The sequence below is a fragment of the Talpa occidentalis genome, unplaced genomic scaffold, assembly GCF_014898055.3.
Source record: "Talpa occidentalis isolate TD23 unplaced genomic scaffold, MPIMG_talOcc4v2.1 talOcc4.11, whole genome shotgun sequence".
NCBI classification, from domain to species: domain Eukaryota; kingdom Metazoa; phylum Chordata; class Mammalia; order Eulipotyphla; family Talpidae; genus Talpa; species Talpa occidentalis.
This window is the reverse complement of record NW_023601104.1, coordinates 100,510,486-100,532,404: the sequence shown is the minus strand read 5'-3', so window position 1 is coordinate 100,532,404 and position 21,919 is coordinate 100,510,486. Positions and strand designations below refer to the sequence as shown.

Here is a 21,919-nt window from a genome sequence, read left to right as displayed (position 1 = left end):
TGGAGAATGATCCATGCGCACTTGAGAAAAATGTGTACTCAGATTTTTTGGGTGCAGTGTCCTATAAATGTCTGTTAAGTCCATGAGTTCTATGTCTTTATTTAGGGCTCTAGTGTCTTTATTTTTTGTCTCGTTGATCTGTCCATTGGTGAGAGTGGGGTGCTGAAGTCTCCCACTATATATGTATTTTCTTTAATGTCTGTTTTCAGAGCTGATAATAATTGTCTAATATATTTTGGTGCCCCTTCATTTGGTGAGTATATGTTGATGAGTGTTATATCTTCCTGATGTATTGTCCCCTTGATCATAATGTAGTGTCCATCTATGTCTCTTTTTACCTTAATTTTTTAAAAAGATTTATTTACTTATTTATACAAGTACCGGGTACAGTCAGAAGCATGGGAGGGTGAGAGAACTCACCAGAGCCAGAGCAGGGAGCAGAACAGACAGACTGATGAAGGTCACTGCTGAGGGGAGCAGCGGATGGCAGGAGAGGTCTGCGTGCCATGTGGGACCCTCGCCAGCGGCCGGGAATCAAACCGGCACTGCAGAGGCTACCGGCAGCTTCGCTACCCAGCGCTACCCAGCGCTCAACCGCTGCGCCACTGGGAAGGCCCTACCTTTTTTAATTTGAAGTCTGTTTCATCTGATATAAATATGGCTGTTCCTGCCTTCTTTTTTGGTCCATTTGCTTGTAGGATTGTTTTCCAACCTTTTACTGTCAGTCTATGTTTATCTTTTGTGGTTAAATGTGTTTCCTGGAGACAGCGGAAGGTTGGATTTTGTTTTTTAATCCAGCCTGCTACTCTGTGTCTTTTTATTGATGAGTTTAATCCATTTGCATTTAGAGTTAATATTGATATGTTGGCATCTGCATTTGCCATTTTGTCTTTTTTGTGATTTTATTCCTTGCTTTATTCTGTTCTTCTTGTTCAGTCCTCTGCTGGTTTTGGCTTTAGGACTTCTTGTAGAATTTTTTGGAGTGGGGATTTAGTTGTAATGAATTTCTGGAGTTTTTGTTTGTCTGAGAAGGTCCATATATTTTCTTCGTAGAGGAAGGAGAGCTTTGCAGGGTAAAGTATTCTTGGTTGGCATTTGCTGTCTTGAAGTTTGCTGAATATGTTACTCCATTCTCTTCTTGCTGTTAATGTTTCTTTGGAGAAGGCAGAAGTTAACCTGATTGGTTTTCCCTTATAAGTTATCTGTTTCTGCCCCCTTGCCAGTTTCATTATTTTTTCCTTGTCTTGGACTCTTGCTTTACTATTAGGTGTCTTGCTGTAGTTTTCTTTTCATTGTGGTAACTGGGAGTTCTTCTCGCTTCTTGTATGTCTATATTCATCTCCTTTTTCATGCTTGGGAAATTTTCTTCAATTATCTCCTTGAATAATTTCTCAGTTCCTCCTCACCTTCTGGAATGCCTATAACCATTTCCTCTCTTCATGGAGTCTGATAAGTGTCTAAGAGTCTCCTTCCTACTGCTTCATTTGCACTTCTCTCTCCTTTTCTCTTTTGGCTCTTTTTATTTCTGTATCTTCAATAGTACTGATCCGTTCTTCCATTTTATCGATTTTGTTTTCATTGCTTTTCCCAGAGTTCTTTATCTCCTCTAGTGATCTTTTAATCTCCTGCGTTTTTCTTTCCTTTCTTAAGGTCTCAAATTTCATTCTTCAGTTCAGTGATTATTTGTCTCAAATAATTTTTTTTCCCTTTTCGTTTTCTTTCCGCTTTTTAATCATGATGATCATTAATTCTCTATCTGATAGGCCAAGAAGTTCTTCCATGTCATTGTTGAGCTCTGGTGACCATATTTCTCTTTGTGGTGTGCTCTCCTGCAGGCTTGCTTGGTTATTCATATTTTTTCTTCTCCCTGTTGTTTGCTTTCTAATTAGTTTTATGCATTGGGACGTTGTGCCACTGGTGTTGGCAGGCATCTCTTTGGAGTGCTCCATTAGGGGTGCCGGAAACAGTTTACCAGACTGAGACCAGCATTGGTAGGCCAAAACTCCACCAGGGTGTTGATGCTGTGTTGCTGAGCGCTGTCCCTTATAGTTCCCTCTGTATTTACTCAGTTCCAACAGGGAATCAGCTAGTTGGTGATTTTGTTCTGGTCATGAGGTGGGCGCCAGAGATCCGTACTTGCTGACCTGTGCTTTTTCCCAGTGGTTTTCTGAGAAACAGGGGTGGGGGTTTGTGGGGGGGTGGGTGGGGGAAATAGGATGGGGGGGCAGAGGGGAGCACCTCAACACAGGGGCTCTTAGTCAAGCTGTGAGCTGTGTCTGCTCCGTGTTCACCCGGTGCTGTGCCCACAGCTGTATGGATTGATAGGGTATTTTTAAACTTTTCCCCGTCCTCTGTTAGTTTGGAAACTTTATGTTATGTGTTTTTCTATTTGGTAATTATCTTTAATTTTTGACATATATGTTTAAGTAGACACATTTTTTTCTAACAAGTTCTGAATTTATTCCCCACATTGATGCTCCTACCAAACAAAGAACTTAAAAATAGTTTGATTATCCACTGAAAATGATCTCTATTCCTCCATGCTGTATTGTCTAGAGGTTTGGTTACACCCAATTAATAAATACAAAATTTGTAACTCTTATGTTTATATCAATTGGATTCTTTGAACAAATACTTTTTAAGTGCCTAGCTTGTGTCAGGAGCAATTCTAGACACAGATCCCAGAATGAAGTCCTAGATAAGGTCCCTGCCTCTCTCAGAACTTAGAGCAAATGTTCTAGTTGTCTTTGCTTCTGGTGCCCCCCTCCTTTCAGGGGCCTTTGGGGGGCTGAATCTCAATGTGCAAATTTCTTTTCTTCACTTTCATTCTTGAATGATGTAGTTTAACTAGATATGGAATTCTATTTTAAAAGCTATTTCCCACTGTTCTTTCTGATGTCAATCAATTTTGTCTATCTGGTCTTTCTAGTTTGAGAAATTTTCCTCCTGCTGGTATAGCAAGTCAGTTTCATTGGTTTCCAGAGAATAAGCAGGTGTGCACATTCAGAATCGCTCACAGGCCTATATTAGGAGAGTGGGGAAGAAACATAGCAAAAGGCTAAGACTACTCATAATTTTGTTGTAGTTGGGCCTCCCTGGTGGTGCAAGGGTTAAAGTCTCAGCACTATCACTGGCCACTGTGGCCTGAGTTCAATACCCCCCTCCCACCCCTAGAGAGAGCTGACCTGTCTAGCCTGCTGCTCCCCTCAGCAGTGTATTTCGGTAGATCCACCTGTTCTGCTCCCCACTGTTTCTGGTGAATCCTTTCACCCCCCCCATACCTCAGCCTATACCCCAATTCTTATATACATAAACAAATAAAAATAAATCTTAAAAAAAATTTCATTTCAGTTTCCAAAGTGAAACATGCTTACATGTTAATGGGATGACCTAGTTGACTTTGTAACAGAGGAAAAAATCTGATGAAACACAGTCCCCAAAAGAGTCATCAGCAGAGCTGTGGCTAGCTCATGAGCCATTTTTGTTCAAATTAGAAAGAATTTCCATTTTGTTCAAATTAGAAAGAATTTCCAGGCAAGACCAGGTGCATGAACTAGTGAGTACAGTGTTAGCCAGATTTTCAGCTCCCAGTCTCTTTTCAAATGGTTGCCCTTGTGTAGAACACACCAGAAAAACACAATAATCCTGGATGGAACACTTAAAGAAGGGGTGGGGGTGGCCTCTGAAACAAGGAAGGGTCCTTCCTCCTTTGAAACAAAGAGATCATTGCTTGATGGTTGGTGGAAATACATTTTTTTTTTTAGTTCAAACTGTAAATATATACTATTCTATAATAACACATCATTGTGTAATCATGTGTATAATGCCAGGAATAATCTATATTGTGAGTTCTTATCTTGGCCCTCATCTTCGTTCATCAAGAAAACACACTTAGCTTTTTGACTCTCCCGTCGGCAAAAACAAGCGCCTTACGAAAGGTGGCAAAAAGGGAGCCAAGAAGAAAGTGGTTGATCCATTTTCTAAGAAAGACTGGCACGATGTGAAAGCACCAGCAATGTTTAATATAAGAAATATTGGAAAAATGTTAGTCACGAGAACGCAAGGAACCAAAATCGCCTCTGATGGCCTCAAAGGTCGAGTTTTTGAAGTGAGCCTTGCTGATCCGCAGAATGATGAAGTTGCATTTAGAAAATTCAAGCTAATTACTGAGGATGTTCAGGGCAAGAACTGCCTGACTAACTTTCACGGCATGGATCTTACCCAAGATAAAATGTGCTCCATGGTCAAAAAATGGCAGACCATGATTGAAGCTCATGTTGATGTCGAGACTACGGACGGCTATTTGCTTCATCTCTTCTGTGCTGGTTTTACTAAAAAAACGCAACAATCAGATTCGGAAGACCTCTTATGCTCAGCACCAACAGGTCCGCCAGATCCGGAAAAAGATGAAGGAAATCATGACCCGAGAGGTGCAGACAAATGACTTGAAAGAGGTGGTCAATAAATTGATTCCAGACAGCATTGGGAAAGACATAGAAAAGGCTTGCCAGTCTATCTACCCACTCCATCATGTCTTTGTTAGAAAAGTAAAAATGCTGAAGAAGCCCAAGTTTCAATTGGGAAAACTCATGGAGCTTCATGGTGAAGGCAGTAGTTCTGGAAAGGCTACTGGTGATGAGACAGGTGCTAAAGTTGAACGAGCTGATGGCTATGAACCACCAGTTCAAGAATCAGCTTAAAAATCAGACTTTGATGACAAATAAAGAGTCAAATTTGAAAAAAAAAGAAAAAGAAAAAGAAAACACACTTATCTTCTAACCAAACTTTAGATATTTTAAGTTTCTTACCCTTTCAAAACCACAAAAGTCAGCCCTTGAAAACTAGAAGAAAATAAAAAGAAACCTTATTTTTAATTAAAAATATGAGAAGACATCAACAATATATAGCAATTTAAATTACACTAACGGAAATCATTCTCTTTCAATATGCCAGTATTCAGTAAGATCAAACACTAAAGTAGCAGGCACTATATGCTGGAGATTTCCTCTTCAGTCTTTGTCCTGTTTTATCATTTGACTAATTTATCTATACCTTACCTTAATTCCAGGAAGGACTTGGAATCAAAACCAAATCCTTTTCATGATTTAAAGAAGGAGTTAAGAGGTGTGCGGAAGGATATTAAGTCAGTTACCCATTGGGTTTATAAAGGCACACCCTGGGTCTGTTATTGTCTGCATGGGCCTCTTTTTGCTGCCCAACCCCAGGCGGACTCTGGATCAGGTCCTCTTCATGTACACCCATGCCTCGTTCTCAGGGCTTTGAACTTAAGTTGCAGTGGGTAGTTAACTATCCACTTAAACAGTTTCATGATAAACACAGAAGCTCCAAATCTACTAGTTATCTGAGCCACAAAGGGTACCTTTTCAGAGATGGTGAGGGAAAGCTGTGATTATTCCTACACTGGAAGAAAGATAATAACCATGTATAGCCGATGCCTCCTATCCATGGGGGATCCATTCCAAGACCCCCAGCAGGTGCCCGAAGCCATGAAGAGTCCCAAACCCGACATACATTATTTTCCCTATACATATATTCCTATGGCAAACTTTAAATTATAAATTAAGAACAAGATACTAACAACAATTCATAACAAAGTAGAACAGTTATAACAATATACTATAATAAAACCTATGTGAGTTTCTCCTCCCCTGCCATGAAATATCTTCTTGTATCTATTTTTGGACCACAGGTAACTGAAACCAAGAAAAGCAAAACTGGATCAAGGGACTGCGGGATAAGAAATACCTGCTTCTCAACCAATAAATTGTTCCTTCTCTTCTTTCCCTTACTGTTTCCTAAGTCCATTACTACTCTAATTGTGCTGCAGTAATTTCGGAGAGGTATTTATTAGCATGTTTTAAAATTTCATGGCATGCATATTGCACATCCTCACCAGAATGTATATTCTCCTTTACTCAGTCCCAAAACTTATTTTTAATTTGTTACTTTGTAAGGCTCTATTGAGCTTTATTCATTACCTAGCACATATAACCATAGATAGCATTAGGGAGCTAATCAGATATGTAAAGAATTTTCTACATGTACATATTTAAAACTTACTATACATGTGTACAGCAATAAAACCAGCACCATTTCCAAATGATACATTATATACTATAAGGCAAAGAAAAAGCTGCTCTATTATGTTGTTACATATTTTAAAAGGAAGGGGTATTTTAATTCTAAATATACTATATATCTAAAGTATCCAATATTTCTACTTTATATCACAGAACGTATGTAAGTTTATAAGGAAATTCACATACCCGTAAAGTTAAGTTTTTTGGGTAACGAAGATCTTCACTTACAAAAAGACCCAAAGAGGTGAGGATAACTAAAAAATGATTTGTTAAAACCATATCCACCACTGAGAGCGTTCCATATTCTAAAGGAAGAAATCATACCATGCATTACAAAGTAGGGGAAAAGTGAGTTCAACAGCAGAACAGAGACATTTTACAAATATTGGTCAATCACTGGTAACATGAAAGGCTGAGTGTGAAAGCAGTGTTAGAGGAATTACCTTCTCCAGATTCTGTAAAGGAATTCTCTGACAGGTCATACCAGAAGGTTTCAGCATAAACCCAAAATGCAGAACTGGTGAAGCCTACGTAGACACCTAATGTGTGAGAAAAGGAAAAGAAAGACCGGACAATTGTGTAAAGTTAGTAACTCAACTTTATGGTGCCAGATCTCCAGGGCCAGCGCCTGATTTCTCCACTCACCATCCGTTCCCTACTCCCGCCTCAGCTCCTCACCTCTTAGCTGGAATCTCACACACTTAAGCATAGGAAAAATGAAGTAACTTCAGGACATACCACAAGACCTTAGTCAATCATTTTGTTAGGGGGAAGTGATGTCCTGAGTTAATCCCATACAGGATTAACTTTGTGGACCCCACCCCCACTCCAGACTAAAGCCATCAAGACTCTGGGAAAGACAAATCCCATCACCACCAAGGGAGGGTGGCTGGGACCTGAGGGTGGAGTTGGGCAGCCAGGTTGGGTATAAAAAACCAAACACGTGGGCCTTGGGCTCTCTCTGGCTCGCCATCGCTCGCCTCCTGGCTTCACCGCTCCTGGCTGGCGGCCAACTCTGAGAGCGCCATTTTGGGATTCCTGATCAGCGGATAGGGTAGGACTCATTTAAAACTTTGTCTCCCACTTTTCTCCCAGAGCTGTACATTTCCTCATTTCCCTTCCCTTTTCAATAAACCTTTTATTAACCTTTCACGTGTGCCTGCAGTGGAGCATGGATAAGTCCTTTTAAGCGCGCGGGTGAGGACCCACAGTCAGGCACCCCGTTTTGTATCGGGGTTGCTCTACAACAATTTGACTTAAGTCTTAAAAGATTTTGTTTTATACTGAAGGGGATCTGGATATTCCACCCCAAAATACGTCACTTTGGCATAAGACTGTTTTGAGCTGGAGGCCATTGAGAATCAACAGATGCAGGAAGAGTTCTTTGCCTTCCCCATATCTTTCCAAAAGCAGAGCATATACTTCCCCCTGCGAAGGGTGTTCACCCCACCCCTTGTCCTAAGAAGAGAAGAACATTCTTATCAGCAGATAGAGGCCTATTTACATAAAAAGATCTTACTAGGGTAATTATCTTCCACTAGTCTCCTGCATATTTCCTAATCACTTCCCTAACATTTCATTGTCCCTTAAAGGGATAAACTTATTTTCCTTGTTAAAATGGATTATAGACCCCCAAGTTTAACCACTTCTTTGAGTTTTCACTTCTTTTCTGTAAATTTCATAGATGTAAATGAGTACTGAGTGCCTTTTCTCCTGCTAATCTGTCTCTGTTATAGTTTAATTTGCAGGCCTCACACACAGAACTTGAGAGTAGAGAAAGAGTCCTCGCCCAACCCCCTCTTGAAAATATCCTCCTAAGCATGAATATATTCATATTTCAGGAGCATAATCTAAGTCAATAATTTATAAAACTCCAAAGAAGAAATGAAAATGTAAACTCTAAGAAGGAAGAAATGAAACGAGCTCACTCTCGCACACCATAACTAAAACAAAGAGACACTCTCCAGAATGGGAGAAAATATTTGCACACCATACATATGACAAGGAACTGTTATAAAAGAGCTGATACAATCAACAAAACAAACAACCCAATCAAAAGATGGGCAGAGGAGTAGTTCTCCAAAGACGGCCCTTCTCCAAAGAAAACATACAGACGGCCAAGAGGCACATGACAAAAATGCCCATCATCACTTATCATCAGGGAAATGCAAATCAAAGCCACAATGAGTGAGAGTGATCAGAAGCAACAAGTGCTCCCAAGGGTGTGGAGAAAAAGGAACGCTCTTCTGCTGCTCGCAGGAGTATAGACTGGTCTAGTCCCTATGAAAAGCAGTAAGAGATTTCTCAAAAGACTAAAAACAGATCTGCCAGATGACCCAGCAATTCCACTCCTAGGTACCTACCCCCAAAATACAAAAACACTCATTCAAACAGAAACCTGGCCTCCTATGTTCACAGCAAACAATATCCGCAAACAAGTTACGTGCCCTAAAACAGATGACTAGATCAAGAGGATGTGGTAGAGACACACTATGGAATACGAGTCAATAATCAAAAAAGATAAACTCATGCCAACTGCAGCAATATCGATGGAGTTAGAAAGGATGATTCTAAGTGAAATAAGCCAGAAGGAGAAAGATAAATACTGGATGGTGTCACTTATATGTAGAATATAGAGAAACCAAATAAAGGGTCAGACAAAGACAAACTTTAAAATCAACCTTTGAAAGATGACCATAGATTGACAGCTTTCAGAGGAGGAGGGGAGAGGGAAGAGGGACACTGGAGGTGGGGTGGGTGGGGAGCACAATGGACTGTGGTGGAGAACTGGGGTGTTTCTGTGGTGGGGGTACTATAGTGACTGCACCTTAGGGGGTGCATCACCTCCTGTCAAAACACTAGCCAGGATGTAAAATGGTGACACCTCAGTAAAAATTAAAATTGAAGCAAAAGCAATGGCCGCTCTGAAAAAGTCAGGACACAATGAGTGTTGGGGAGGATGTGGAGAAAAGGGAATCCTGCTGTGGTGCTGGAGGGGATTGTAAATTGGTGCAGCAGCTGTGGAAAAACAGTACGGCAGCGCCTCAAAAAATTAAAATGACAACTACCATATGAGCCAGCAATTCTACTTCTGGGTATTTATTAGCAAAATATGAAAACAGTAAGTTAAAAAGATAAATGCACTTCTGTGGTCATTCACAGCACTGTTCACAATAGTCAAGATACGGAACTAGCCTAAATGTCTGATAATGATGGATGATTAGATCTTTAAAAAATGATGTGGTGTATATATATATGTATACACACACATTGCAATACTACTCAATTATATTTAAAAAAAAAAAAAGATGAAATCTTGCCATTGTATCAACACGGATGAACCTTGAGGGGATTGTGCTAAGTAAGTCTGAAGGAGAAAGAATTTAAAGAAACAAAGCAATGAAGAAACAAAAATCCATAGACTCTGGAAACAAAATGGTGGTTACTAGAGAGGAATAGAGGGCAGGACAGGTAGAGGTGGCTGAATGGTTGGTGGCAGGGTGGACTGTACAGTAGGTGGTGGGCATGGTATAACCTATACAATTGTCAAGGTGAGAAACACCTGAAACCTACACATGGTTGTAAACCAGAATTACCTCTGGTAAAGAACTTGTGTCCTAGATTTTAGCTTGGAGTATTAGATATTAATAGGGAAGAGAGGTATAGATTTTAGAGGACGATGAATCAAAAATTCTAGATTTCCCTTGTTACACATGAGATGCTCAGTAAACATCAAGGGGAAAGTTAAAATTGACAACCGAATACAGGAACTTAGTTTCAAAGGAGTCCTCAGCTCCAGAAATACAGATTTGGATATCATCAGCCTGAAGAGGGCAGTGCTGCCCTGAGGCTGAATTGTGTTTCCCAGAGAGACATTCGCGGAATGTAAAATAACCAAAGCAAACAAACGCAAAACACAACAACGATGATTCTTAGACTGTGAAAATCCTTTCTGGTTACCAGAAAGGATGATGGTGGAAGGAGGAGTGTGTAGCAGAGAGAACTTCGGTGGAGGGAGAGGGAAGCAGGTGCACGTACGGAGGTTTGAAGTTGTATCCAACTTATGGTTATGTAAATGATTGGCCAATCAATAAAATTTGTAAAGTGAAATAAAATAAAACTGGAACAAAAACATGTTGAGAGAGAGAGAGAGAGAGAGAGAGAGAGAGAGAGAGAGAGAGAGAGATGTGGTTACATAAAGAAGGAAAGTCAAGGGAAAAATCATGGGTTCATCAACATTTTAGGGTCACACCAAAAAAGAAGATGGCCTAGAAAAGTAAGGAGTGGCCCCTGGGATAAGAGCAAAGCAAAGCATGTCAAGAGAGGAATGAGTTTTGAGGAGTGGTCAACGGTGTCCAGGGCTGCTGCGAGGGAAAGCAGGACGAAGATAGGAACCGGCTGTGGGAACTGGCAATACAGAGACCACAGATGCTCGTGGAAGAACTGTGTCACAGGCGTGCTGGGAACAAGAGTCTTATTTATAGTGGAATGAAAATAAAATGGAAGGTGGAAAGGGTAGCACTGTAATAATAAATTCCCTCTATAAATTTAGCTTGGAAGGAAACAGAATAATGGGGAATGGAATTAAACTGAGTTACATGAAGGTTTTGTTTAAGGTGCTAAGGTGTTTAAGAGGGGAGCTATTAGGATTGTTGTATGTTAATGGATCTGACCCAGAAGAAGAGAACAGGAGCTAGTGCAGGAGATAAAAGGGCAAATGCGGGAGTGGGGGTGGGGTGGGGGGGTGGGAGAGTGGGGGGGAGGGAGTATGGGGGGTTGGGGGGGCTGGTGGCTCAAGGGGTTAAGATGCAACCTATGAAGCTGCCTGCAGCCACTGCAGCACGAGTTCAATCCCCAACCAGGGAGCTACCCACAGGGCACAGCAGACCTCTCTGGTCTTGCCCGCTGCTCCCCTCAGCAGTATATTTCAGTCAGTCTGCCTGTTCTGCTCCCCACTCTGTCTCTGGTGAGTCCTCTCACCCCCCACACCTCTATCCTGTACCCCAGTTCTTGTATGCATAAATAAATAACTCTTAAAAAAAAAAGGGCAAATTGCAGGGCAGATGCAGCAGCAAGGGTCTCCAGACGACAGGAGGGAACAGGCCCCGGAACAAAGACATGAGAAGTGACCTGTGAAGCAGCAGCAGACACACTCCTCATAAGGAAATAGGCAAAAAGGCAAAGCAGGCGCACAGGCCCAGCGATGAAGGAGCTCCTTGTGACCAACCCTGATTTTCTTTGTTAAGTATTAAATAGAGGCACAGCGGAGAATGCAAAGGGAAGAAAGGTGATGTAGAGTATTTGAGGAGTGGGAAGGGGTGTGATAAGGTCATTTTGCAGGGTGGGAAAATAAACATACCAGGAGAAAGAGAGGATTTCTGGGAGTGCCCACTTAAGATGTGTGATCATGAAGTTACAGTGAGTCCACTGGAATTTTAAAATGAGATTAGTGGAAGTTTTTTCTTAGCAAAAAATTTCTAGCCATTGTATGCCCCTCCCGCTCAGAAGTAGGGGTGGATTTAACTAGAGTGGGGGTTGTGAAAGAAAGGAAGATAGAAAGGGGCAAGGAAGTGAAAGAAGTATTTATGAGGATGGGCTGTGCAAATTATGGTGAGAAAAGGTGAAGATAAGAATGTGGGGAAGAGAAAAAGGAGAAGGGACAACACATTGACGTCTCAGTGAAATCAAAGAGAGGTTGGCGCGTGGGCACTAGAGCAGGGTGAAAGGACAGGATGGAGTGAACAGAGCACGAGATGCTCGTAGAGGAGTTTGGAGAGTGAGTGACATCATTGGATCCAGCCAGGTGAAAAATATGGCCACAGAAGATGGAGCTGAGGCCTTGAAACCGAGTCCTTCCACACGGGTGGTGAAGTCTCTGAAAGCAGGGGCAAAAACAAGGGCAGAGGAAGGCCACACTCAGCAGTGAGTGAGTGTGCATGCATCATGGTGGGGCCCATATGCTGGCAAGCAAGACTTCAAGAAGAATTAAGAGGTGTTGAAAGGAACTGGTGTTCTGAAGGAGAAGACAGGAGTAATTATTAAGAAGCAATGCCAAGGCGCACAAGGACACCCCGCACAGGAGCTCTGACACATGCTGCGGGGAAAGGCTACAGGGCAAAGGCTGTTACTGGGAATGGCCAGGTGACGCTTCATGGCAGGACGTTTAGAGACCATTCAGAGAAAAGATCAGTGGTAGAATGTATGGGGTGGGGGGATGCTGATGACAGGCTGTGAATTCCAAAGAAAGGATTGGGGTGGATGGAGGGGCCAGAAATTTGGGTCAAATTAAAGGAAGCACAGAAGAGTTTGTGATGTAGGGTCATAAGCTGGGAGTCTAAGGTTTCTGGTGGTGACTGATAAAACTGGGAGAGTCTGATGGATGAGTCTTAAGAGTGTCACAGAGAAGGAAAGCGGAACAGGTTCCCACCATTAACTCCATGAGCTGTGAGGTCAGAGGCGGGCGAGCAAGGGCCCACAGAGGAGGTGCTAGTGTAGGTGGTGGCAGCTTGATCCTGTGGGAACTTCTCTTTTGCCTCAGTACCGTGTGGCCAGCTGGGGAAAAGGCGGTTTCCGATAAAGCATTGGTTGCTGAAGCAGTTTCTTTTCCCAAGAGGTAGAGGCAGTTAGTGGGTAAGATCCCGAGGAGCTGAGACCATCCCTCCTTCTCTGATTGAGCTTGAGGAGGTGAAAATAGCTCCTGTCCTGTGGATCCTGGAAGTAAGGCAAGTTTGGTGTTTGGATAGCGAGGAGATCAAACCTGGCATCCTCGGAACTAAGCTGAGTATCCTTCTGGTTGACAGGGGAAAGAGACATAATTCTGAGTAAACTAATTCAGCACAAGTAGGCACTCAAAGCTAGAGACAGTGAAAGATGCTAAGTTTTTAGGAATTTAAAAAAAATGGGGGGCAGGGCTATTTGTCTCTCTCTACACAGGGACCTCAGTTATAATCTATTACTTTATAAAAAGTCATGGTAGGGAGAGCTTTTGTTCTTTGAAATTATGCTTGTTAATTCATGTTATTTCACTCTCCCATATGAATTTTTGAATTGGTCTGTCAACTCCCCAAACACCTCCCCAAATATTGCTATGATTTGTGTGTGTGTGGGGGTTTATTGAACTAATAGACAAAATTTGGGGAAAAATACCATCTTTCCAGTTTTTATAACTTCTACACAGGCCTTGGAACTTTATATTTTTTAAAGATTTATTTATTTATTTATGCAAGAACTGGGGTACAGGCCAGATGCACGGGAGGGTGAGAGAATTCACCAGAGACAGAGCGGAGAGCACAACAGGCAGACTGATGAAATACACTGCTGAGGGGAGCAGTGGGCGAGGCAGGAGAGGTCTGCCACACCATGTGGGACCCTCGTGGGCCGGCCGGGATCAAACCGGCGCTGCAGAGGCTGTGGACAGCTACATAGCACTGCACTCAACTGCCGCACCACCAGGTGAGGCCCTGGAACTCTAGTTTTTGGTCTATTCCTAGGTCCCTTTTGGGGTGGGTTGCTTTATTACTTTCTGGGTGGTTTTTATAAATTGCTATTCTTTTTTTTTAAGTTTTTTTTTTAAAGATTTATTTATTTATGCATACAGAAGCTGGGGTACAGGCCAAAGATGCAGGGGGTGAGAGGATCCACCAGAGACAGAGTGGGGGACAGAACAAGCAGAGTGACAGAAGTACACTGCTGAGGGGAGCGGCAGGTGAGACAGGAAAGGTCTGCCGCACCATGTGGGTTGCTCCCCGGCCAGCCAGGGATTGAACTCGTGCTGCAGAGGCTGCGGACTGCTTCACAATGCGGTGCTTAACCCCTTCCGCCACCAAGGAGGCCCTATAAATTGCTATTCTATCCCTCAATTTTAAACACTCCTTATTTTTTTCTGATAGTTTTTTTCTACTGATTCTTTTGGGTTTTTATACAGATACATCTATAATCTATATTACCAATGTAATAATATTTTATCTGTTATTTAAAATGTTATTTAGCATGATAATATTTTAGTGATATTATTTAAAATAGTCATTAAAATATTCATTAGGAGGTTCTCAATGACCTAAGAAAATATGGTTAATAGCTGAAATGTATAAAGATACTATTAAATATTATAATAATCATGGCAAAGCACATACATATTAAGGAAAATAATATGATGCCTTAGAGCAAAAATACTATTTATACATGTACGGCAGGAATAGCAGCAGGATCAGAACCATGCTGAATGACCCCTAAGCGTCAGCAGCATCATTGGAGCGGGGAGGGAAGTAGAGGAAATTAAGGGAAACACTAAAGTCACTATTAACAGGGCAAAAAGCTGCAGAGAAAGAAAAAATACATCACATTTGCAAGCACTCAAGGTGAAGTAATAAAGAGCAAATTTTTAGGTATTTTTCAGAGAAATTTTGACTCCATTATGTCTGTGTATTTAACTTGTACTGCCAGTTAAATATCGCTGTTATAAAATACTGAACACCACGTCCAACATTCAGTAAAGCCAGGAACTTACCACTACGGGTTGAATTCAAAATGAGGCCAAGTAATGCTATATCGTTGGCGCAGGGAGATTTTGTCACTATGATGTCTACCACATGTGGCTGTATATCCTCGAATTCACTTCTTGACAGCCTATGGCCCATAGACCACTGAAGAAGAGGCTCTGTGGAGATCAAGTCTAGGTGTTTAAATTGTAGCAGCAGACTTAAAAATGGAACATTATGGCTTTCTTTAAAGGTTTTAAAGCAACAATGTAAAGCATTGTTCAAAAAATGGGTGTATTACCTTAGTTTTCATCAGTTAAAAATTTGCTGACACAATTTCTAGAGTCAAGGGAATGAAGTCTAATTCCCCTTGACAGGGGCCTGCACAGTCGCCCTGCAGGAGAGCATGAAGCTTGGGAGATACTGCACAGGCCGTCTTTGGAGGGTACTACTGGCCCCAGGCTCTATTGCTAGAAAAGGAATTGCTGGATCACAGAATTTGCACATTTATAATTTAGACAACAACTTCTGTTTCAAGAGTCTATGTATTTACTTCTTGTTCTCTTCCCTAAACCCACTTACACAGTGGTAGCTTTATAAAAAGGAGAATAAATCCACTAATCCACTAGAATACATTCACCAATGAGACCCGGGAGTTGACACGAGTGGCCAAGACACTTAGAGGGATTTCTGGGAGATATAAAGAAACTGTGGTGAGCCCAGCAGGAAAAATCAGTCTAGAAATGGGACACCGTTAGCCTTTCAACTTTGCAATCTATTCTTGGATATACAAAGAGTTAAATTTGGATAAGTTTATATTTTAAAGCATAATAAAACGGGAGGATAGCCTTTCTTGTGGAAAAAAAAGAAAAATAAGAGTACAAAAACTAAGCCAGGGTAATTTGACTGAATACAGTTGTCTGAATTTCAAAAATATTTAAAGTACTTTTAAGAACAGAGATATCTAATAATACTTTACTGTTTACATTTCTACAATGTAAATATCCATCTCCCCAAACTTTCACTAAAATCTGTAGCAAAACCAAAGCCTATGTAATACATATTTTTACTTTGAGCAAATCAAGATAAGAAGGTAAATTTCCATCTGTGCTGACACAGTGGATAGCACAGCGACAGCTAAGAAGAGACATAATTTACAACAGTGTCACCCCAAAACTCAATGAAATTTGGGGCAAGGCAGTTGACTTTCCAGAGTGTAGCATGTGTGTACAGGCAGTTAACAACCAGACCTGAGAGGCCAGGGAGATTTGAGCTTGCATCTGGGGCACCATTACAAACGCCTTTAACTCAGATGTTGCATTTTATTGATTGATTGATTGATTGATTTTCCTAACTTGGTTCTTTTTTTTTTTTTTTTTAAGATTTATGTATGTATTTATACAAGACCCCAAGTACAGGCCAGATTCGCAGGAGGGTGAGAGGATTCACCAGAGACAGAGTGGGGAACTGAATAGGCACATAGACTGAAGTACACTGCTGAGGGGAGCAGCCAGCAAGACAGGGGAGGTCTGCTGTGCCATGTGGGTCAGCTCCCTGGCCAGATATCTAACTTGTGCTGCAGAAGCTGCTGATAGCTTCATAGTGCTGAGACTTAACCCCTTGTGCCACCAGGGAGGCTCCCAGTTTTTTTTAATTATTACAAATAATGTACATTAAGTAGATTTGTACCTGTCTTTTGTCACATGTGAAACTTCCTCTCTAGAGTAGTTCTCAATCTTCTGCATGTCAGAAACAATTGGGAAGATTTTTTTTTAAACTACAGATACCTGGCCCACATGTAGAAATCAGATTGTGATTGGTGTTTGGTGGGGTCACGACGTGATTACTGTGTGATTCTTTCCATAAAATGTAGTATTTCTTTATTTCCTCTATGAACCACATCAAAATGGGAGTAGAAGGATAAAAATTAAAATGAGAGTGAGGATTGAGGATTAAAAAAAAATATTTATACTATAGTGGTACAGGTGATCCAAAAGTTGGATCAGACAATTGGGAAAAACAGTCCTAGTAGGTTATATTACTCAGTGTATATAAATAACCTCAAAACAGCCAGTATTTCCTGAAAACATACAGATGTTCCTAACTAAGACTAAACAAGAAATTTTGCAAGTGGTACTCAAGATAGTGATGCAAAGAATACTACCTCCTATAATGTCTTAATAGAAGACAAAAAAACAATGAAGCCATTGGTTATTATACCCTCTAATATGGCTATAGAAAAAAATCCATGTCCATATTCCTACGGCACTCTTTGAAGACCTGTATTAACAACTACCCAAAGTATTTAATTCTTTGTCTCATCAGATTGTAAGTTCGTCAACAATTATGAGATCTCTTATTTATTTTTTACTTCTAGGACTTAGCACAGAGATGGCATATAGTAGGTGAACAGGTTTGTTGAAAGAATACTACAAATTCCATTTTCCTTCTTGATCAATTAGCATTTACCTCGAACCGTATCCAAGAGTGTGCCTTTAGTAACATACGTATTTATTGCATGTTGGAAAGTAATCCTGATTAACCATTCTTCTACAGCTGCAACATCTGCTTAAAAACAAAGAGCAAGAGGAGAGAAGAACATAAGGGCCTATCGTGATGGTTCATGGGAGAATTGGTGGTGGGAATATTATGGGGACTACACCTGAAAAGAGAAAGCACACAAGCATACATTGTACAAAAATGAACAATGATCATAAAAATAAATAAATTAATTAAAAAACTCAAAAAGCAAATAATCAACTATTTTTTGTGTGTCATGCTGGTGAAATTTGACTGTATGAACACTACCAAAGAGGATTCCACGTCCTTGCGTAAGGCTTCCCTTGTTTATCCTACAAGCATTTTGAGAGTAAAGCAAGGAAAAAAATGATGACGTGATCTAACTACCACAGCAATGAATCCTAATAATCATTTTAGATCATAATTTTTCTCTGAGAGCTGTTGTAGCTTGGTAAAAAGCAAACTACAACACCTCATGTGAAGTGGCATAACACATTATTTGAGAGTGCACCATAATTAAATAAAACATATAACGTAAGCCCTATGGCAAACATTAAACTATAAATAAGGAGCCAATGGTGACTATGAAGGGAATCATAAAAAGTAACTAATATGAAGGTGACAGATAATAAAAGTAAAACCTAAGACGTGGAGCAAAAAAGAAAATTACCTGATGATGTGTTTCCATTGAACACTGTCAACAATTACATTAGATGTAAACATTCTAAAAATAACAATTATTTGATTCAAACGTATCCTTTTGTTCTTCACCAAGTCAGTCAGGTCTTGTTTTTTACAGCACCTTCATAAATATTTGTTCATTGAATAAATAGCACTCTATGTTTTCTCCTTTATCGACTAAAAAAAAAAGACCGAACCATATGCAATCTATAAAAAGCCCACCTTAAATATAATAGCATAGATGTATTAAAAGTAAAAAGATGGGTGGGAGCCAAGGAAGTCATGGCTGGTGAACTCAGCTGAGGAGCTGCTGCAGTGGCTTCCCCCAGGGGCAAAGGCTAAGGCTGAGACTGAACTCAGGTGCTCGCATGAAGAACATGCCTGACCCAAACAGCTCATTGCACGGGCCTGCATGCTCACCCAGTCATCTAGGTGGTTCAGTGTACCACCCCAGGCATGATGTGGTGCTTCTGGTGACTGCTGAAGCAGCTGAATCCCAAGTAGATCAAGCACTATTTGTGATTTTTGCTGTCACTGCTGGAGTTTGGGAAAAATAAAGGTGTGAGAAAATAACAGATATGCTTCAGCTAAAGGAGTTTCCTGTGTGCCTGCCTGATGCAGTGAGAGAAGCTGATGGATAACCTAACTGGCCTTCACTGGGACTGAGTCAAAGATGGTATACATTCAACTTTCTTGAACTTATAAAACATGAAAAGAAGAGCTCTGAGGATCCACAGGTCTTGGTTGACTTTGCTCAAGTCCCAATTAAAGCCAGAAATAGAAAAAATGATGTGGGTGCTATGATGTTTATGATGTTTGAATATAAGGAAAATGTAGGTTTTAGCCTTTCATCAGCAATAACATTCAGTATTTTCTTGGTAGGTTTTATATCAATTACTTCTCTTTTCACATGTTTCTTAATGAGCATAGGCTTCTGTTTGGTGTCGACACTAATCCTGGTCATCCTGAAAACAAAGAAAGTATTCATCTCACCTGTTCTGTGTCTAACATAGTGACAGATGTATATGAAACAACCATGAGACTGTGTGGACATTGTTAGCTGGTATATACGAAGCTGGGGGCTGAAGAGTTCAATGCCAAGACCAAGACAACCCTGTGCAGGTACTTAATAGATTGTTACATCTATTTCACATGAACAAGATGTTCAAGAACTCCTGAGAACAACAGCCCTGCATGAAGAGCTATAGAAAAGTGGACAATCTAGTTATTAAACTCTTTGTTACTTTGGGTAAAGAAGGTAAGACTGTCCCACTCTGAAAATGTTTCTAATTTATTTCAATCACTCATAGACCTACCCTAGAGCCTGTGAGAGCTTCCCTTTTGATTGGACTTGGTTAGGGATTTCCATCCATATGTTAGATAATTCCAAGGTTATCTAAAATTATTCCATGGAATGGATAGGTACTTGAGGTGTCATTTTTTAAAGGCTTCTTCAAGTGAGTCATCGAAGAGACTTTCCGTCAACATGTCATTATAAAACCACACTTGAAGGTGATGATTGGAGAAATCCCAGCAGTAAATGCAGAGATGCTTCAAAATATAGGGCTAAGGGCTATAAGTGGTTGAGCGCTGGGTTGCGAAGCTGCCCGCAGCCTCTGCAACGCCGGTTCAATCCCCAGCCACTAGCTGAGGGTCCCACATGGCGCGCAGACCTCTCCTGCCGTGCCCGCTGCTCCCCTCAGCAGTGTGCTTCATCAGTCTGCCTGCTCTGCTCCCCGCTCTGGCTCTGGTGAATCCTCTCACCCTCCTGCGCTTCTGACTGTACCCAGTGCTTGTATGAATAAATAAATATATCTTTAAAAAAAAATATAGGATATCCATACACGATTATAAACCTAACAAAATTGTTTTCAAAGGCATCTGCCAAAGGCCAGCTCCGGCAAAATGTCATGTCAGGGGTTCCTGAAAGGATGAGACGGCATCGGCGAAACTGAGGGCTGAGGGGAAGGGGAATGAGGCAGACACACACACTCTATCTGGTGCTAGTATCTCCTGCGGAGGGTCTCAGCGGGGCTTTAGTTATACATTAAGGCAAGCGGTGGGATGACATCATAGACTTTTGGCGCCTACGTGCTTTGAGAAAAGAGGTGACCTTTAAAGTTAATAGATAATAAAATCTTCTACTCATTATTTCAGCCTAAACAATTACCTAAGACAGCTAATAGTCCACGGTACCTCCCTATCCGCCAAGGCTACCATATCAGGAGACTCCTCTACCTATATGGCCTGCAGCTAGAGACCAGTTGCTACCTGGTTACCAGTTATCAGAACTTTTTCTACCTAGAAACTCCTAGCATAATCAGCTTTATGAATCATTAAAAGGCTTCTTTAAGGAACTTCCATAAAAGGAAATTTGCGGCCAGTTCTGCGTTGCTTATCAGGCATGCTCTCGTACAATAATTATTTCCCGTTGTCAAGTGGACCAAACTGTTCAGTGTTTAATTTTTAAGTAGGTAATTCTCAGTGCCATGTACTTACAATATTCTTATGAGTATAATTTATTGCCCAATGTATTTTCCAAGAAGATTTTTGTTATGACCAAGAACAAAAAACAAAGGGATGTTTATTCTTCAGCCCCACCGTATGAGGCACAAGGAATCTTCAGCACCACAGTGTGAGGCCCTTTTTCTTCAGCCCCAAGGCATGAGGCTCTTTGAAAGTCTTCGGCCCCATGGCCCCACGGTGTGAGGCCCTTTTCTTAGCTGCTTGCCAGTGGCTGGGGCAGCAAGGCCCCTTGCAGCACGCATCAATCAAAAGCTGATTCTGCAGTTGAAAACATTCTTGAAGTCATAAGAATGGAGATAGGTGTGTTGGGCATGTGTGTTCCTGGCTCCTTAATTGGAGCTCAAGAAACAAGAAGCATCACAAAGATGAAGAGCCTATCATATTTGAGGGTCGGTAAGAACTCCTGGATGCTATCACCTGGGCTCGAGTCCCTCCATTCCTCCCCAAAGCCCTGTGTGTCCTTCTTTTTGAACTTAACATTCATTACCACCCTTTGCCCCCCACCATGTTCATCAGAAGCTCCCAGAATAGGAGGATGGCATCATTGTTAAGGCCATACAACTCATTTTTTGATGATAGCATTTCAAGATAGTAAAAGGAGATAAAGATGTTACAAGAAGATAAAACTCCAGATTGAAAACCTCAAGAGCCTATTAGTAAAATGAATCCAGCAATATTTAAAAGGATAATACATCATAAGGGAGAGCGAAGCAGGCTCAGAATTGGAAAAAAAAAAAAAAAAGAATCAATGAAATATATTGATGACCTAAAAAAGAAAATTCTTTTTTTAAATTAATTTTTTTAAAGATTTATTTTTATACAAAAATCGGGGTACAGGCCAGATGCACGGGAGGGTAAGAAGATTCACTGGCAACAGAGCGGGGAACAGAACCGGCAGACTGACTGAAATACACTGCTGAGGGGAGCAGTGGGCAAAAAAGGAGAGGTCTGCTTCACCATGTGGGATTCTCGCCTGTCGGCCAGGATTGAACCCATGCTGCAGAGGCTGCGAACAGCCTCTGCACCCAACCGCTGGCCCCACCAGGGAGGTCCCCCAATTTTTTTAAAGATTTATTTATTCATGCATACAAGAATTGGGGCACAGGCAAGAGATGTGGGGGGTTAGAGGATTCACCAGAGACAGAGTAAGGAACAGAACAGGCAGACTGAAATACACTGCTGAGGGGAGCAGCGGGCAAGACTGGAGAGGTCTGCTGCTCCAGGTGGGTTGCTCCCTGATGGGCCGGGGATCGAACTCATTCTGCAGAGGCTTTGGACCACCTCATAGTGTGGTGCTTAACCTTTGTGCCACCAGGGAGGTCCCCAAAAGAAAATTCTTATAATCATCTCAATAGTTGCAGAAAGAACAACACCAATTCAAGATAAAAACTCAGCAGACTAGGTATACAAGGGAACTTCCTTAATCTTATAAAGAGCATCTACAAAATACCATATAAATAATATCATACTAATGATGAAAGACTGAATGTTTTCCCCCTATAACTGAAAATAAGGCAGAGATTTCCTCTCTTACCATTCCAATAAGTGAATTTGACAAGGCTGCAAGTAGAGAGTCAATCTGCAAAAATCAATCATACTTCCACAAATGAACAA

The 21,919-nt window shown here is 41.2% G+C and overlaps 1 protein-coding gene and 1 pseudogene across 1 annotated transcript in view; one reads left to right on the top strand and one right to left on the bottom strand.

The window, feature by feature from the left end:
• Positions 1 to 21,919, bottom strand: part of CATSPERB (cation channel sperm associated auxiliary subunit beta) — a 78,389-nt gene that overhangs the window by 39,471 nt on the left and 16,999 nt on the right. The window contains exons 6-10 of the mRNA XM_037504037.2: positions 17,048 to 17,143; positions 14,608 to 14,757; positions 6,545 to 6,640; positions 6,288 to 6,406; positions 4,809 to 4,841 (exon numbers count right to left, since the gene is read on the bottom strand). Coding sequence (XP_037359934.1) covers positions 4,809 to 4,841; positions 6,288 to 6,406; positions 6,545 to 6,640; positions 14,608 to 14,757; positions 17,048 to 17,143 — 494 coding nt within the window. The remainder of the gene's footprint in view (positions 1 to 4,808; positions 4,842 to 6,287; positions 6,407 to 6,544; positions 6,641 to 14,607; positions 14,758 to 17,047; positions 17,144 to 21,919) is intronic.
• On the top strand, positions 3,815 to 4,738 carry LOC119239522 (40S ribosomal protein S3a-like; annotated as a pseudogene).